This window comes from Papilio xuthus, unplaced genomic scaffold (genome assembly GCF_000836235.2).
Source record: "Papilio xuthus unplaced genomic scaffold, Pxut_1.1 DF826945.1, whole genome shotgun sequence".
NCBI lineage: Eukaryota > Metazoa > Arthropoda > Insecta > Lepidoptera > Papilionidae > Papilio > Papilio xuthus.
This window is the reverse complement of record NW_013531704.1, coordinates 6143053-6161650: the sequence shown is the minus strand read 5'-3', so window position 1 is coordinate 6161650 and position 18598 is coordinate 6143053. Positions and strand designations below refer to the sequence as shown.

At 35.6% G+C, this 18598-nt stretch overlaps 4 protein-coding genes across 7 annotated transcripts; 2 read left to right on the top strand and 2 right to left on the bottom strand.

Annotated features, from left to right (window-relative positions):
* Window positions 1–170: 170 nt before the first annotated feature.
* RpL18 (ribosomal protein L18) lies at window positions 171–1836 on the bottom strand. Its single transcript, NM_001311851.1, is given in 4 exon segments — window positions 171–397; window positions 1244–1505; window positions 1602–1688; window positions 1817–1836. Coding segments are annotated over 4 exon segments (552 nt in total). The 5' UTR covers window positions 1820–1836; the 3' UTR covers window positions 171–197.
* Window positions 1837–2210: 374 nt separating this feature from the next.
* On the top strand, window positions 2211–5272 carry LOC106121225 (kelch-like protein 10). The gene is made up of 7 exons (XM_013316767.1): window positions 2211–3217; window positions 3304–3485; window positions 3569–3780; window positions 4142–4290; window positions 4514–4700; window positions 4784–4906; window positions 5028–5272. Exons 1-7 carry the CDS (start codon window positions 2375–2377, stop codon window positions 5213–5215), a joined length of 1884 nt encoding a protein of 627 aa, XP_013172221.1. The 5' UTR covers window positions 2211–2374; the 3' UTR covers window positions 5216–5272.
* Window positions 5273–6369: 1097 nt separating this feature from the next.
* On the top strand, window positions 6370–10717 carry LOC106121228 (15-hydroxyprostaglandin dehydrogenase [NAD(+)]). The gene is made up of 6 exons (XM_013316772.1): window positions 6370–6541; window positions 8249–8372; window positions 8569–8675; window positions 8757–8930; window positions 9674–9828; window positions 10020–10717. Exons 1-6 carry the CDS (start codon window positions 6449–6451, stop codon window positions 10123–10125), a joined length of 759 nt encoding a protein of 252 aa, XP_013172226.1. The 5' UTR covers window positions 6370–6448; the 3' UTR covers window positions 10126–10717.
* Window positions 10718–12066: 1349 nt separating this feature from the next.
* On the bottom strand, window positions 12067–18277 carry LOC106121226 (protein LSM14 homolog B-B). Of its 4 annotated transcripts, none has more exons than XM_013316769.1 (9): window positions 18014–18277; window positions 16812–17231; window positions 15559–15662; window positions 15233–15446; window positions 14784–14983; window positions 14416–14567; window positions 14004–14201; window positions 13549–13703; window positions 12067–13185 (listed from the first exon to the last, which is right to left on the bottom strand). In XM_013316769.1, the coding sequence occupies exons 1-9, from the start codon at window positions 18132–18134 to the stop codon at window positions 13178–13180; spliced, it is 1572 nt and encodes a 523-aa protein (XP_013172223.1). In that variant the 5' UTR covers window positions 18135–18277; the 3' UTR covers window positions 12067–13177. The 4 variants fall into 4 exon arrangements, with proteins under 4 accessions (XP_013172223.1, XP_013172222.1, XP_013172224.1 ...); XM_013316768.1 differs by having other exon boundaries at window positions 14784–14986; window positions 18014–18276; XM_013316770.1 differs by having other exon boundaries at window positions 13549–13685; window positions 14784–14986; window positions 18014–18276.
* Between the last annotated feature and the right edge of the window lie 321 nt (window positions 18278–18598).

Here is an 18598-nt window from a genome sequence, read left to right as displayed (position 1 = left end):
CCTTAAAATTTTAATAGATTTAAACAAATCGATATTGTTATGGAATTGAAAATATTTCTAATGAGCATTGACAGAGAAAATGTATTCCCAGGTAATATTTTAGATTTCTATGTGTAATAATGACACTTATTCATTAGTAGGGTAAAATTATTGAAAATAAAACAAATAAGTAGATATTACTCCTTATATTAAAATGATTAAACGTTGGAGCGACGGCTCGGCCGTGCGCGCTCATGGCCCTTGGTGCGCACATAGGGTTTCGTGTGCGAGCGTGGTGCTCCAGGCGCGGGCCCGAAGTGACGCACTGCCTCACGTGCATTTCTGCGACCCTGGATCAACACAGTCTTGCGGCCAGTTGGTGCGCGGAGAGCCAGCTGATCGAAAGTAAGGATTTCTCCTGGAAAGATATATTAAAAAGTTAGATAACATTTTGTAATAAGATATGTATACTATTTTTCAAACACCTTTGAACACAAATTTATTAGCAGCAGGGTATAAAGAAATGCGAAGGAAGGTACTGAGCAGTACACAGTTCAAGGTCAGCTGCCAAGATATTTAAAAAAATACTTTAACTCGTCAAAATGAATTTGATGCAGTGTCAAGATTTGACTGGCTAAAATGTACCATGTTCTAGTTAAGAATAATATATATTGCTTTAGTTGTGGCAAAATAATCACTAATGCTAAGCTCAGGTTATTATGTACCTAAAATATTTAAATAAAATTTCAATAAACAATATGAAAGAACTCTCAAAAAGTATTTTCATTGTGATTTTTAGGAATATAAATAATTTAAGCTGTTCGACTAATTTGATAGTTAAAACTGTGCAATAACATTAAATCTCAATTTATTATAAATCAAGTTACACATTTTTTAGGACAATAATTACATTTTATATCACCCAAACTATTATGATGAAAATATGAAATAAAAATCTCACAGGCATACTAAGTTTATCCACTAACAAAATATTAAATTTAACTAAAATAGTTTCCATAAATATTTTATCCGAAGGAATTCAGCATTGTTTTTGTAATCAAACTAACCTATTTGTTTATTTTCTATTTGCTCTTTATGTTATGTATTTGGAATAGAAAGGATACGGTACACACTAACTTAAAAGGGTAAAACGTAAGATTGTAATATTTCAAATGTACATATGTAGTATATTTGTGGAAAAAATACAGTATTCAACATGCTTTCTAACCTTAAATATTATTGTTATTATAAATATTGTACTGACCTCCAGCAGCCAAGATACGAGCACGAGCCTTTTCAGTAACGTGTAGTGCAGCCACTGTTAACTTGGGGACCTTGTAGAGGCGCACATCATTGGTGATCGTACCAACCACCACAGCAATCAGACCCTCGCGGGTTGGCTTCTTCATGTGACGTGATAGACGAGACAATGAAATTGGTGGTCGGTTGATGCGGCTCATGAATAGACGACGCAAAATAATCTGGTTGAACTTAGCATTTGTACGTCTGGCCAAGTATCTGTATAACTGTAAACAAAGACAATTCAGTTATATAGCTAACAAGTGTTATATACCAATATTATTCATACGTAATGCATATTGTAGCAACTATAATATAATTACCTTAACCAAAAGCCTAAGGTATATATCCTTAGACTTGACTTCGGTGCGCCTAACTTTCCTGTCGTGTTTATGGTTGATGTCCACTCCCTGAAATAAGGAATAAAACACATATTTATATCACTGCTTTATTCAAAAAACACTATAAACTTTCACAACACTACGTTTTCACTTAGATTTTTATAGATTTATTTTATATTTGCTTCAACAAAACTCACCATCTTGACAACCGGAAGAAAAAGAGAGTTCAATAGACAACAACACTATTTGACTTTTCTGATCGATGTTACCAGCATAACATCTTTCCATAAACTACTTTACTTGTTACCATTCCAAAAAACTAACTAAAAATGTAAGTATTATTTTTGGTACATAAATTAAAATAATACAAACTATGAATAAGAAAAATAATATACAAGAAGAACAGTATTAAGAGGGTCTAAACCTTACGAACATGTGTGCCATAAAATTTAATAACAATATGCATAGATATATGAAAGTGGAAGAGACGTGAAAGGTGTGCCAGGACCGAGCCAAATGGAAATCCATAATCTCTGTCTACCGTCTACCCTTCTAGGTTGCAATCGTGGGTATTGCTAGTTGTTAGTTTCATTTTCGTTTGTCTGCAATAGGGTTTTCCTGGGTAAAGCAAAATCAGGCAGGTGAAACATCGGGACGAGTTCAAATATTTAAATACATAATAAACAAATGAAAACTTTTGACTTGAAATATGTCATCGCGACAGAAACGTTTCGACCGCCGTTTTTTCGGAAGTGATGGAATTTAATACGAAACATAGAAAATTATCTAAAACCAAAAATTCCGCTCGTACTCCATCTGCCAACAAGCCTCGTTTAACTAAAAAGAAGACGGTTACAAGAAAACGTAAATGTGTTTGTTTGCCTGAAAATTATTCAATTGTTGAGTTTCCTGCTATTTGGAATGAATTGAGACAGAACGATCAGCTATGCGACGGCACAATTATATGCAGAGATATGAAATCCATTAGGATTCATAGGGCAATTTTATCAGCGGTCAGCCCATACTTCAAAGCAATATTTGTGAATTCACTAAAGAAGGGACAACCTGAAGAGACAGAGATATTTGTAGATGTTCCAAGTTATTACATGGGGTTGATTCTTGACTATGCATACACAGGCACGTGTACAGTAACAGTAGAAAATGTTGAAAAGTTGTTGCCGTATGCAGATCAATTTGATGTTGTGGGCATTATTCAACTATGTTGCCAGTTACTAATGCAGGAACTAAGACCACACAACTGTCTTGGAATATTTAAATTTGCTAGATGCTATTTCTGTAGCGAATTGGAGAAAAAAGGTAAATTGTATATAAGACAGAATTTCGCTAGAATTCTTAAAGAGTGCAATGAATTTAAATCACTGTCATACGAAGAATTAGAGGATATACTGAGAGACGATGAGCTGAATGTTCGAAATGAAGAAATAGTTTTCCAAGCAGTTAAAACGTGGGTAGAACATGATTTAGAAAATAGACGAAAGTATGTTCCCGCTTTGCTTTCGTGTGTGCGATTTGGACACATTAGCTACAAATATTTTAAATCCAAAATACTTCAGTGGCAACCGGTCGCTGATGACGAGGTGAGTGATTAAAATTAAAAAATTTATTTTTAAAAATGAAATTGCGTAACTTAAAACGTGATTTTTAACTTTAAGGCGTTTTCTAGAAATGTCAAGAAGCATTATACCCGGCGGTGGTATTCCTAACATTGTTGGACTCCAGACCTGGTACAGAAGCCGATTTAAATGACCCATTGGCAAGGCCACGAATACCTTACGAGATTCTATTTGCTGTTGGCGGGTGGAGCGCTGGTAGTCCTACCAGTTTTGTTGAGACTTACGATACACGGTAGATTTTAGTTAAATAACATGGTTTATTGAATTCATTGTAAAGATTTAGTGTTGCTTACAAAGCATTCTAATTTTTTTTAGAGCTGACCGTTGGTTTCTCTCGATCCACATGGATTTGACACCTCGAGCGTACCACGGGCTGTGTACTCTGAACAATTTGATTTACATGATTGGCGGTTTCGACGGCAGCGACCATTTCAATACTGTGCGGTGCTATGACCCTGTATCTAACATGTGGCACGAACGCGCCTGCATGTATCAAGCTCGTTGTTACGTCAGCGTAGTCGTGCACGGTAATTATTATGATAATATTAACCGACTTCAAAAAGGAGGAGGTTCTCAGTTCGTTTAAATATTTTTTTACGATACGGAAACGTGCTGCCTAATCTTTTCTATGTCTTTTGGTGAAAATATTTGACAACTTTTCAGATACTTTTGCTATGTCATCTTTGCAATTATTTGTTATTTTTCCGCATTATTAATATGTTTCAAGTTTCGTCTCTTAATGTGACATTGCTATTAGCAATTACAGATAAAAAAAAATTGCAATCTCTCGGAATTTTTCCTTGTAACAGATTGAAAAACACTTTTTCGCTTTCTGCCCTTTAATAATATATCTGTCTTTCATAATTTCATTAATAATTAATCTAGCAGACGGTTTAATATACGCGTTGGGCGGATACAACGGGCGTACGCGGATGTCGTCGGTAGAGAGATATTACCCAGACAAGAACCAGTGGGAGATGACGACGCCCATGAACAAGCAGCGCTCTGATGCCAGCGCCGCCTCACTAGGCGGTAAGGTATGATATTAAGCGATATTAGTCGACGATTCGTCTTTGTATATTAATAGTTTTTAACTTTAGCAATCTACGTAGATAGATAAAAGGATTCGAAAGCCACAAAACATATTTTGTAAGTTCATATTCTACTAAGCCTCGTTGTCTGCTCCGGTGAGGTAGCGAAGTAATTTGCTGCATTTGAAAAACTCTGCATCTTTAAAACTAAGATTTTTTTGTTTGACAGATCTACATTGTGGGCGGTTTCAACGGTCAGGAGGTGTTGAGTTCAGCGGAGATGTTTGACCCGGAGACGCGGCAGTGGTGCTTTATTAGATCCATGCTGAGTCCTCGCTCCGGCGTCAGTCTCATAGCTTACCGCGACTCGCTATATGCGCTCGGCGGGTTCAATGGATACAGCCGACTGAATACTGGTTAGTTGATCAATGAATCAGCTATATGGATCTAAATTAAGCTCGTATATTCGTAACTTTGCAAGTTCTTTTTAAAATTAAAGGTGAGAGATTTTGCCCGCACCGCGGTGGTGACTGGCAAGAAATAACGGAAATGTTCAGCGCACGAAGCAACTTTGCGACTGTACTGCTGGACGATATGATCTTTGTTATTGGTGGATTCAACGGTAAGTTATTCATTATTTTCTAGCAAGAACGAACTTATATTGAAAAAAACTACAGACATTATTTAGTGGATTTATTCGTATTTTTTTTAATGAACAAGCTTATCAACATGTTACAACACAGGATCGACAACAATTCCGCACGTGGAGTGCTACGATGGCGATACATTGGAATGGTACGACGCAGCGCCAATGAACTTGAACCGGTCAGCTCTGAGCGCGTGCGTGCTTGCCGGCCTGCCCAATGCGCGATCCTTCTCCTACCTGGCGAAGGCTGTCCCCGCCGCGGGTGCTGACCAAGCCCATCACTAAAAGCCTTTACCTCTTTATTCTTCTGCAATGCTATTCGCTATCATAATTGCAACTGGCTGTTTCTAAAAATTAGAAAAATGTAAATAAAAATTACTACTGGCCGTTTCTAAAAATTAAAAAAAGTTAATCAAAATTACTACTGGCCGTTTCTAAAAATTAAAAAAAAATGTCAATCAAAATTATAACTGGCTGTTTCTAAAATAAAAAAAAGTCGAACATTTTAAATTTTATGTTTCAGTTTTCGAAATTGTTTTTTGTTTTGTAACGTGAATTTGTGTGAAAAATTAAAAAAAAATGGTTTTCGTGTTTTACTAACGAGTGTTTGGTTTCGTCGTGATTAAAAATAGAGGAAGCAAAATAGAAAAACAATGTTTAGTGCAATGAGGAAACAAGATTTTGAATTTACTACGTATTGATCTGTGATAGTATTAGGAACTCTATTTTTCTTTTATTATAATGTAATTACTGTGATATTGTACATAGTTTTTTTGTGTAAAATATTAATTTATCCGTGCAAAATCATGTTCATTATAAATGTACAGTTTGAAATGTTTTGTTTGTATATTTGTTAATTGTTTTATGTAGATCAAAATCGTGACATGTGATTATTTTATGTGATTTTAGAATGTTTTATATTGTGTGATTTGTAAATTTTCAAGTTTTTTGCATTGTAATCAATTTGTGATACAAATTTATTTTCGTATTTTGTGTACAGCTCGCGACTGGACATTGTGGTCGCGTTTTTGATGCTTTTAGGCTTATTATTGTATCTGTGATATTTTATGTCTACGTATATATCCTAAAAAAATGAAACGAATTATTTTTAATCAGCTAAAATTATGGTATATGTATGGAAACATTATAAAAATAAATCTATAGAAAGGCGTTCGTGTTTTATTTTCACCACAAGCCATTATTTACGGTGCCGCTTCCTCGTAAGCGTGGTGCATCTAACTATATATAGAAAAGTGACAATGTCCCCCGAAGCGCGTCGTCCGCACGGCACTGAATCGACTAGTGTGTGCAGATAGCGAGAGTGGTGCGCGATCGTGCGTATATTTACTACAGAAGGGGAATTTTGGGGAGAAAACGCCCGCCCCGAGTGACCCCCTTCGCCCCATCCCCGCAGCCGCTCGGCGCGCCCGTCGCGATCGAACGCGGCACAGCACAACCGCTGCAAGCTCGCTACGGCCGCATTGGGCGCGGCGCTAAAACTTGCATACAATATACGTCATGGAGCTGAAGGGGAAGGTCGCTTTGGTCACGGGAGCAGCAGCCGGCATCGGCCTCGCCTATTGCGAGGAACTTCTCAAGCAAGGCGCAAAGGTACGACACTCACCGGTACACGCCTTACACTACGCTGCATCGTAGTACTACTGAACAATTTTCATATAGATTTAATGTGTGCTGAATGAAAACCTCCCCTAACCTGATCGGACGACACTTACCGTGCATTTTGATTTACGAAAAGTCAAAGAAATAACTTTATTCGCGTGTCAATGGTATTTTGTATTGATTTTCTCCGTCGACCGGGTGGTCGCTTCATTTTCTTGTAAACTTTTCCTGTAAATGCCTTTACAGACATGTACTTGTGATCTGTAGATCGAAACATCCTTATTACTGCTATTCACGTGAACTTTAAATTTTCCTTTTAGGTAATAACTTAATAATAGAAAATAATTAAACACTCATAACTTGCCGCAAAACAAATATAATTTTTCCTCTCATTTTTGTAGCGCTTTGTTTAGGTGCATTCGTGTTAGTAAATTTAATTTGCGTAAGCACTTGTTTTTTCCCCGCGCAATCAACTAATTGATTTAACCCTAATAGCGGTAACCGCTTTATTTTACAATTTATTGGCTGCCTATATTTGAAGTACAAGTTTTTATGTGTAGAGTCATTGAACTATTAGATGATGAATCAATTTCACTGCAACTAAAAGAATTTTTATCGACACTTAAACCCTATAGATGGCAGTATTTTTGGAGTCCATGGGTTTTAACGATTCTCAGTTAAAAAAAAAAACAAAAAACCAAAAGCAGAGAAGCAAAGTTTCCGTTAGAATAATGTTTACCATTTTCGATAGCTGTTTATAAACAATATTAAATTATTGTTAAAGGATGTTGTAAACTGAATTATACGTGATATTTTTGTCTATAAAACGCACGCGTAACATTTAACGCGTTAGTCATTTATATGATTATATACGTAACAGAATAAATGATTGATAAAAAAATGGCAACATTTATATTTACATATAAGTTATTAAATTATACCATCATTTAAAAACATTCAATTTATAGAAAAAATAATATAAAACTGCAAAAGAGTGAGTAATTGAAAACACGCTTCTATAGTTCTCCGGCGCTGTCTGAAAAGCTATAAAATATTTATACAATGCAATTAGCGAGCGATGTCGAGAAAAGTAATGGCCAGGAATAATTAACTATTGAATTTAATAGATTATACTTCCTTTCAAATTGAGTTAGTTTGGATAATTTACTGATTTACGATTAGTATGATCTACGAGTAATTTCTTTTCCCAAACTTGTGTGATTTGTGAAATTAGTACTCCGTATGCACTATTGCATGCTTTAGATCTTTCCTCCTTCTTTGCTGCATTGAAGAGAAACACCCTGTTTTCGTATTATCTCGATTTCGTACGCGCGAAATAAAATAAATACTTAATTATTATAGTACCCCATGTGTTCTTCCAGACTATGTTCTACATCTATGCCTTTCAGCAAGATCCATGTAGCTGTTCTGAAGATACCTTGAAACATCCATCCATCCATTAAACTAAACATTTGCATTTATAAATGTACAAAAACGACTCCGGAGAGACGAGAATGATATGCAAGTCGATGGCTGCGTTCCATTTAAAGCAAATCTCATTATTTCCAACCTAATATTTAACCTAATTATAGACTGCATAAGTTGACACGTATACTTAAATTATTATCACGATTAATTGTAATCATTGCATATTTCACTATGCACAAAATAAAAAATATTGCGGTTAACATTTCATAGGTTTCCTTGTGCGATATCGATTCTGAAATTGGAGAACATGTATCGGATGAGCTCGGAGTCAAGTATGGACGAAAGAACGTGCTCTTCTGCCAGTGTGACGTCACAGATTATCCACAATATGAGGGTAATTATGTTTTTTTTTCAAAAGAATAGTAACCAGTAACTTAAACCATGTTTTTTATTTTCTCTCTACTCGATCTAATCTAGTGTAAGTATGGTTGTTCTTTTCTAGTAAAAATGTGGGAGGCAATGACCTTGATCTATTAAAAGCTCCTCAAAAATTGCCCTTCATAATATTTTCACTTTTTTTTAAATTCCAGAGGCGTTTGAGATGACAATAAAAGTGTTCAATAGACTGGATATAGTTATAAACAATGCAGGGGTTATGAACGATCGATTTTGGGAATTAGAAGTCGACGTGAATTTGGTAAGTTGTTAATTAATATTTGGTAAAATTAATGAATTTCAACTATTGTAAAATATTTTAAAGAAAATGTTAAAATTCTAGAACGGAGTTATCCGTGGCACTCTTTTGGCGTACCGCTTCATGGGCAAAGACCGCGGTGGTCAAGGCGGGACTATCGTCAACACGGCGTCAACTGCGTTCGCCAGACCACAGGTCTCTACGCCCATCTACACGGCGACTAACTACGCTGTGGTTGGTCTCACACGTGCATATGGGGTATGTAAATTAGAACTTACTGACCTGTGTAGTTATTATTATTATATCTCTTACTTTTACTAATTTCGTACCTTATAAGGGACACCCTACAGGATCAAGACGACTGATACCAGCCACTAGGCATTTATAAAAGTGTAAACTAACCTAGCTAAAAGCCACCGATAGAAAATATTCAGGGTTTCGGCACAATAACAATAATTTACGTATAAAGTAACTTTTGCTGGATATTGAGCACCGCATCGTAGCCACAGTACAAACGTTTGTGTACAAATACGATGCAATTCAATAACACAGGAAATATGTTAAGTGCGATAACTTTATCTTTCGACAACGGAAAGAGAGATGATTGAACTTTCAATTCGTATCTTGCACATTTGCACTTGGTGTCAGACTGATGAAGAAATGAATGAATGACACGATATGAAGCTATTAGGAGCGCCTCACCGTGTCGCGTCGTTCGTTCGTCGTCAACGCGCGGACGAACCTTGACTGCTGCTGTGTTGCGCTCGCAAGTCATCTGTACTGGATTAAAACTGATAGATTGATACGAAAGTATAGCTTCATAGAGCGACCCAATGATACAATTTTTTATTTGAAACCATACACCTTTGAACGTTGAATTTGTATGAAATTTATAGTTGTGCGGGAACTGGAATATATAAATAAATCTATGCATTTCTGTTGTCATGATTTGCTCCTACTGCTCGGTGTATTTTGGAACATAATATGTGTGCACTTGGCAGGATCAGTACCACGTGGGGTTGACAGGCGTTCGAAGCATGGCGCTGTGCCCCGGCCTCACTGACACTGGTCTCGTCAAGGAAATCCGCAAGCAGCTCATGTCTTCCGAGTACGAGGCCGCTTGGCAACGAGATCATGTCAACTGCAAGACTCAGAGGTGACGACTCATTGTGTCAACTAATAGCTTTTGCTAGGCTATGGTTCATGACAATAGCGGTGGGAATCGAACCCATGACAGCTTTTTTTCCGTAGCTACTAGGCTTTTTGGCCTTTTAAAGGTTCAAGGATAATGCATACTTGTGTGGCCATAAATTTATCTTTTTAACGTATTATTTTAATTGTTTTCAGCCCAGAACATGTTGGCAGAGCTCTGATAGAATTATTATTGAAGGGACAGAGTGGATCTGTATGGGTGGTCGAAAATGGTCAACCGCCGCGAGAATGGCGCGGCTAACTCAAACGAACCTGGCAACATATCACAAAACATGTTCCAATTTCAACGCAGAAATCATTGGGAAATTGAATCATACGCTTATAGGAATAAAGCTAAGCAATCTGTTTCTCATTTAACGCTTTTTTATTTATATAAATCTACATAGTTTCATTCTTGTCTATCACCACTTTTAATTATAATGTACAGTAATTTGCCAACAATAAATAACTCCATGAGTATGTTTAAAAAAAGTAAAAAAAAACTTGGACATCTTTTAGTTATTGATATAAAATATATTCATTATTATATTATTTTTTGCACTTACCATTACCGTAATCTGCACACCATATTTAGCTTTGCATAAGGGTTTTTTTACTCGATAACAACTAATTTTGATCATTTATTCATCATTACCAATCTTCATCTAGACCTCCAGAACACCTAATTCCTCGCATTATATCACTAATTTTCATATATATGCTACAGTCACGTAATTTTAAAAGGTTGTGTTCTGAAGATATCACTTTGCCTAGAAGCAATATTGCTGGTAAAAGAAAAATAAAATATTTGGGAGTGAAACTGAAGAAAACTTTTTTTTAGTAATTGTAATGGAAACATTTGATTAAATTTAATAATTAGTGTATCCAAAATGGCTCAAATATATTATGTATCTGATGCTTACCAATACTTATGAATAAAAACTTTTTCAATACTTACTAAAGAAAAACAGGCGTCGGCAACCTTTTTCTCGAGAGACTATGCGAAATATCTTAAAAATCAATCACACTGCCTTACTCAAAGTAACTCGTGAATCAAGTAGCCCCTTAGTCTACATTTCTCACTCATAATTTACGCTGTGGGTCGCCTTTAGTAACCATCAAATTACTGACCATGGATTTCTGATACCAAAATCTCCATTTAAAACTGTTTTAAAACAAGGACAGGGATGCCGATATTTTATATAGATTTTAGTCTCAGAAACCCACAGTAAGTAGGACAATCACTTTTAACACTACAATTTTACTCAATTTTTACTCATGACTAAAAATGTTGCCGACCACTGTTAAATGATGCTAAAAGTGTTTCTGTAAATATTTTCATTCTTTAGATATAGTACCTGCATGGGAGAGGGAAAGGATAAGGAGGCATTTATATTTTATAAAGTGTTTTATAATAATCTAATAATAAGGTATGAAAAATTCAGCTTAGAAATGTTACCACCGTATGATTATAGACTAACGTTCAATAAGCTGGTGACAATATAACATTTTCGGTAGAATCAGTTTTGTAGTTAAAACTACCATTTTAGCTAAAAAGTTATGCTTTGTGGTCAGTATTTTAACTAAATAGTTGATTGTACAAAAAATAATAATATAAGGTTCGTAATGTGTGTTATGTATTCTGCCAATGTTAAAGTTTTTGTTTACGTAAAGTTACACATGTTTGACATTTAGTTTTTTAAAACTGTCCAGAAATGAATCATTTTAAATTCTATTTCAATATTAAATTTAATTAAAAAACGTTTTGTATGTTGTTGACATTGTTTTATACATTTTTATTAGTTAACTGTTAATTAAATTAAAATTTTGGACGATTGTAAGTTGTGTAACCATTGAATAGTACATTTTGTACCGGCTTTTGTTCTGATTTGCAATAAAATATAAGATATAATTGGGGTTTTATTCCAATTTTAAATAGCTTAACCTTTTTCAAAAAAAATGTGTCATATTTTTTTTTATAATTGCTAATTTTGTCTCCTTTTTCTCATCAATTTTCGTTTATACAAGTAGTTAGTAGTACTCTGATCGGGTTATTTGATTATAGGTTTATTTCTTCCATAATAAAAATAAAAAAGAAATATAAAATGGAAGATTTGTCGTAAACATATATTTTTATATTCATACAATGACCAGGTACAGTTCGAGTTACAGATATTTTAATCAAAAAACAAAACAAAAAATATATGTTAAAGAAAGTATATATTGAAACTGATCCTTTTTATATATCTCAAGTTTACAAAATCTTTTACCATTTATATAGACAATTAAAACAGTCCCATTTCCTTATTGAAGATTTTGAAAATACTAAAAATATAAAGTGTAGTAAAACACTTAATTTTTTCTGGAGCTAACTTTACAATTGGCAGTAAGCAGCCCTTATATGTGACAGCATCATTTTACAACAAATGTCACCGATAGTCCCCCAGTCCATTGACACTTTACAATGTTGGCTACACAGCTCCGACATCAGCAGTCCTACGTCACATTAAATATCTAACAATAAAATGACAGTCAACAAATCACTCGAGTAATTTCTAAGTTAAAGCCAAAGACACCTTGAGTAGTTTTTATTAGTCTACCTACAAAATTCGTTTGTTATCTGGCCTGCAGAGCAATCTGAACCCGCTCAAAGGTATCTCAAATATGCCAAATTTACTAAGTTAACTGTACAATAGTAGGACTGCTGTTCAGTTTCACTAATCAATATTCAAAAATTAGAAAAAATGCAATGAATTTGGAAACTATGATAACTTTTAACAATCTAAAATCATGTTTAGGCACAACTGGATAATGTGTGAAGCTAGTAAAATGTACTGGATTGGGCATAACGAAAATATTTAACTATACAGAGGTCGCGTACATGACCCCCTTATACAGAACTTCCGGCATCCAGAATCACAGAAACATTTGCCTAACATAGCTTCTATAAACATGTGTCAAAATTTAGTGAGGTCAATATAAACTGCCCAAAATAGTGAACACATTTCACTCACCTCGCCGCCGCACTATAATCTGCAAACATTTGGACGTAGATGCTTTGTTCTCTTGCGGGAATACAATCTGACACCTTCCATTTATTGGATACAACACTATCAAACCATAGCAATGTCCGACATCTTAAATTCACATACCTAAATAATATTTTCCCGCAAACATTTCACACTATCATGAACGGATTAAATAACCACTACAATCACCAGACACTTTTCCATTACTTATTTGCTCAGCGAACAGTCCATGCGATAATAAATTAAAATCCAGTGTTTCTCCCTCCGCCCTCACCCGGCGCCAAGCTACTTCGCTGTGAACAAACACACACATTTTAAAGTTCATTCATGAAAACTTCAATAGAAACATATAAAATAAAAACATAACATGTGCATTATATTAAAGAGAATTTGGATGCATAACCAATTTTTACAAATCAAAGCTTGTGTTATTCGCAAAATTATTGGCTATTTATTAAGGTGTCACTATGACTGGTTCAATTAACATAGTCTTCAGAAGTTTTAGTTGTCAGCTCATATATGTTCCTACAGAGGGTCTCATAGCAGACACTAGCTGAAGTCACCCGGAAAGAACTTTTACCATAAAAAACTAATCAATTTATTTTTAATTTCAAGTAATTAAGAAACAAATAATGATGGACAGCACGGTACCATACCTGCCGCGACTGCGGGTTGCGCGTTGTGCACAGGCGCGGGCGCGGGGGCAGCGGGCGCTGCTGGCGCGGGCACGGCGGGGCGGCGCGAGTTGGTCGTGCTACCCCCGCGGCCTCTCGCACCGCGCATCGCTCGCCAGCTGGGGAAGTACGACATCCTACATCAGCAGTGCAAACTGCTCTTTCATCACATTATATTATCTTCAAAAATGCTTAGGGTACTAATTAAGATTTTTTTGTTATTCCGCGAGTAGTAGTAGAGAGAGTACTAATCGAATATAAAATATCCTGTCCTACTCCAAAAATCGACACAATATACTGATGCTTAGAAACTCCCAAAAACCAGCCTGAAACCTGGTTATATCATATGTATAATGACAGATGAAATTTAACTTTTGTACTGTGGAATAAAACGGCACTCACATAGGGGCATTATTGCTATGTTTCCATATACTTACGGCTGGTGATGTTGGTTGTTCATGTTGTGCATATTATGCATGTTGTGCATATTGTGCATGTTGTGCATATTGTGCATATTGTGTCGCCAGTTGGGCCGGCCTCGCCACGCTCCGCGCCTCGCCGACGCTACGCCGAACGTCTCAGAGTTCAGCTTGCGCTCCGTCCGCCAGTCCGTCCTCTGGCTGCGTCCCTTTGACCTACGACCAACATAGTCATGTTGCTTTAAAACCATTGGCAAATATACTGAATGATTTTGAATAAGTGTTTTGAACTATGCCTGCCTTAAGCTTTCCATAATTCCCTAAATCTAGACCATAATACTTACAATATGATTATAAACAAAATGACAATGGTTCTAATGTTCCTGTAAACAAAATAGAAGAACTTTCTAATGCATAATTAAGTGAATACCTTTCAACAGCCTCACAGGAGATGTTATCAAAGAAGCTCTTGTTCTTGTCATAGCCGGTGAAGCCTGAAGGATCTTCGTCGACCTCAGGCTCGCCAGCGCCAGTCTCGTTGCCAGAATCGTCTTTTTTATCCACTTCACCTTGCACGTCGACCTGGAAACATAACAGTCACCTTGTTTTACATTTATAGAATAATTGTCACAATGTAACAAATCTTGACTTGTAAAAAGGTTTAGTGACTTAATATTAATTATTACTTTTGCGTTTTTATTTCTAAATATTCAAAAGTTTAGGTAGTTATGATGGTAAAGGTTCAATACCACTAGCAAAGGTAACTATTAGGTGGGATAAAAAAATAATACAACTAACCTCAACTTTGGTCTCTCCCTCGGATATCTTGGTCTTAGCAAGTTGGCTGCGCAGCTCTTCAAACTCAGTGTTGGCCTGCTCAAAGTCATAGTCATTTTCAAACTTGAGCGTATTCTTGTTGCGCGGCACGAAACCGCGCCCGCGTCCGCGCGCCCTTCCCCGCCAGCCTCCGCGACCGAAGTTCTGACCTGCATACGCACCTGCTGCAAATTTACATTATGTCAAAATGGATTATGAGATATACACTTTTCATAGGTTTTTGAGATGAAATATATATTTTGTTAAACTTATAGAAGTTAAATTAATACATTTTCTTGGTTGACAACACTAAAGCAAGCATATGGAGATTGATTTAAAGATCAACAAAACTAGTATAAAATATATGTTTCTGAAAAGTAATATTGTTTTTAAAAAATAGTTACAACACATCACAATAATATAACAATTACCTGGTTGACGGTGGTTATGCTGTTGCATTTGTTGCTGCTGCTGTTGCTGCGCAGGGATAGCAGGCTGCGGCTGAGTAGTGGGGGCACCAGCGGAGCCCCCACTGGGCAGACGCTGGCGGGTGCGCGAGTTGGGCCTTGCGCGCTGCTGCCCCGCCTTCTGCGCTCCGCCGCGCCCTCTGTCGCGCTGCCCCGAACCACTCGCTACCGAACCCACCTGTACACAAATATTTATAGATAATATAGTTGAATCCTTTTTATTTGTGTGTATAAATATAGTGGAGAGTGCAGTTATTTTGAAATATACAAATAATGATTTGAAATATTACCTGAGTACCCTGGTCAGCAGTTGGACTCTTCCTATGGCCAGCAGGAGTTCCCGAGCGTGAGTTATTTTGTTGACATCCACCTCCAATGAGATCCAGCATGGAGCCTAATAAGGTATAACAAATTTTTAAGTATGTATTATTTATTCAGTGCGGCAGTAAGCTCTTAAGTGCCATTGAACAGCTACTCAGCAGTCTTTCCGTCTGAATTTTTTATACTAAATCCTAAAATATGTGCTTCCTAAAAGCTTCCCTTAGTAATTAAACAAATGGCAGTGAATGAAATAACATGTATGATGCTATGTTCAATTAAAAATTGAATATAAAACTGTTGCAAAAGAACAATGGAAACATGAAACTGAGAAAACCTTTGGTGTTTAGTAAAATTTACAAAGCTTATTTGAGCGGAAAGTGAAAATTCAATTATGAGATTTTTTACATATAGATGAGGGTGGCTAACGTTAAAGATGCAGAAAAAAAACTAGTAAATAAAAAAAGCAAAGCAAAGTAATGGCAGGTAGATGGACCTATAAATGTATAGAGTTACAACTTTTTAATAATTTAATTTTTTGATTACATTGAAGACTTTAGCATCCAAGAAAAAACTAATATTTCTATCAATTACTTTACTAAAATTTATTCATTACAAAATTATTTATATTTATTACACAAGCAACAGACCAAGGAAGAAAAGATGCAGATTGCGATTTTCTGTTGTTAATTTTTTTTTAATAATAAAACAACTCGATTGTTAGGTAATTAGTTGGTTAAATAACAATTATTAATTTTGTTTTAATTATTTCGTTATAATTATATAAATTAATCTTAATGTAACAGGTAAGGATTTTTTTTGACTTCATATTAATCTAACATATTATTTCACACCTATAAATATATATAAGAATTACTTTAGTACTGTAGGTTTAAAAAAAATCTATTTTGCAGGTAAGATGGTTAATTAAATCAAAATATATACATAACATACTTAGCTAGACTACAATACATATGTGTAATATCATTAAAAAATTCTAAAGATGAGGGTGGGTGAAAAAAAATGCATGCAGGCAATTATAATGATGCAATCACAAAACAAATGCTTTGTATGAACTTTCTACATACCTTCTAAAACAACAAAACTATAGTGTTGATTTTTTTAATACTCTAAGATTACAAAGCATTCACTTTTTATAATAGCAAAAATCGCAAAATAGCATATGTATGAAAGCTAAAGCTGACATTTTCCAAATTAAATAAACCTTGGTCTTTCACTTGGTTGCCATGGTGAATCACTCCTGATCCTATTGGAGCCGTGGCTGGTTGTGGCTGTGGTGCAAGGTCCACTGATGCTTGTGGAGACAACTCACTCGTCTTGTTGAGCTGAGCGTGAACACTGGTGGGGAATCCTGACATCGGATGGTACTGGGCATATTGCTGCCCTGCCTGACCCACCACCGGGTGGTTGAATTGTCCCCCGTACTGTCCCTGGGTGCTGCCAGGAGTGAGTGATGGGGGTACAGACATCTGCATGATGGCAGGGTCGTTGGCGATGGTCGGGACATTGTTCAGCACACGGATGTCCTTGATATCAGATCCACGAAACAAGATGTAGTCATACACCTGAGTCTGAGGTGCCACAGGGAATTGTGTCTCCCGATCCTCAGTACCGTATGATCTCACTGTGAAAAATAAAAGTTTTTAGAATGAGCAGTCTGCATAAACTAACATCAACAAGGCTAATTTAAAAAATTATAGGATGTAATCGCTATTAGCCTGGATTGAAATGAATTTTTAGACAAGTAATAATTACATTTTTTTATAAGAATTTCATGTAAGAATTTGAAATAAATATCAGTTTTATTCATATTTTTATGGGAACATCAAACTACCTACTATGATATAAGAATAACAACTTTTTAGTTACTTAACTTTCTTCATAAAAAAACAACGCAATAGTTGTTTTCATTTACGTATTTACATAATAACTAATTAATTGTTACATCTTATTAAGTTCCTCATGGTTGAACAAAAAATTCTAGAAACATCGAAATGAAATTGTTACATCTTCGAAAAACCAAACAGAAGTTGTTTACAGGGATTCGGTATCAACGTCATCAAACTGTAACATCGTTCGGAAAGGCGGGTCGCATAGTTATTGTGAGGGTAGATGGAATTAAACGTGATAATCGAGTTATATCTTTCATTAGGTACTAAAATTCGAAGCAAAAAGGAAAGAAAAAACAGGATTTCATTTTACGATTGCTAGAGAACTATCTTTAGAAGTCAACAAACAACTGTAGGAGGGAAACGAATATATCAATTTTAGGACCGGCTAACATTGCCTGAAATCTAATATTTATAATAATTCCAGGAATAACAATAGAAAACACTAAATTAAACACTTTAGAAATGGATTAAAGCAATTTAGGCAGATATCCTGAGTATCCATTTGTCAACTTACCGCTAGCTAAAGCGATGGTACATTCTTGAGGATCGACGGTAAAAAGACGGCCTTCGTAGCGGATGTCAGCTTTAGATATTAGGCTTATTTTAGAGCCCAATTCAGGCATTCCAGCACTCATTTTGTCACTTTTAAAATTACTTGCAGATGACAAAGATTTTTACTGATTTGTCGGCCGCGAACTATTAGTGAGCAAATAAAATGACTGACGGGAAGTTGGCAACAAGCGCGGCGTTTACAAACCGAAAACCAATTACAAACAGCTGGGAATACAGATTAAAAATGCAGAACAATTTGATTAACATTTAACCACATTTAACCAAAAATGAGACAAATAGGCTTTTTTAACATTTTTTAATATACGATGTGCAAGTAAAATCATGTAAGATAGATATTTATCAGGACAAAAAAGCTAATCTTGTAAAATGCGGATGCACAATTGTGCATTTATTCTAGTAATTAGTAATAATGAAAGTATTGTATAATTATGGTGTTATTATGTGGTTATTTATAAGAATTAGAGCCTGTAACTTTAATGATATAACAATTCTGTATTGAACTAAACAAAGTCATATTTATGTTATG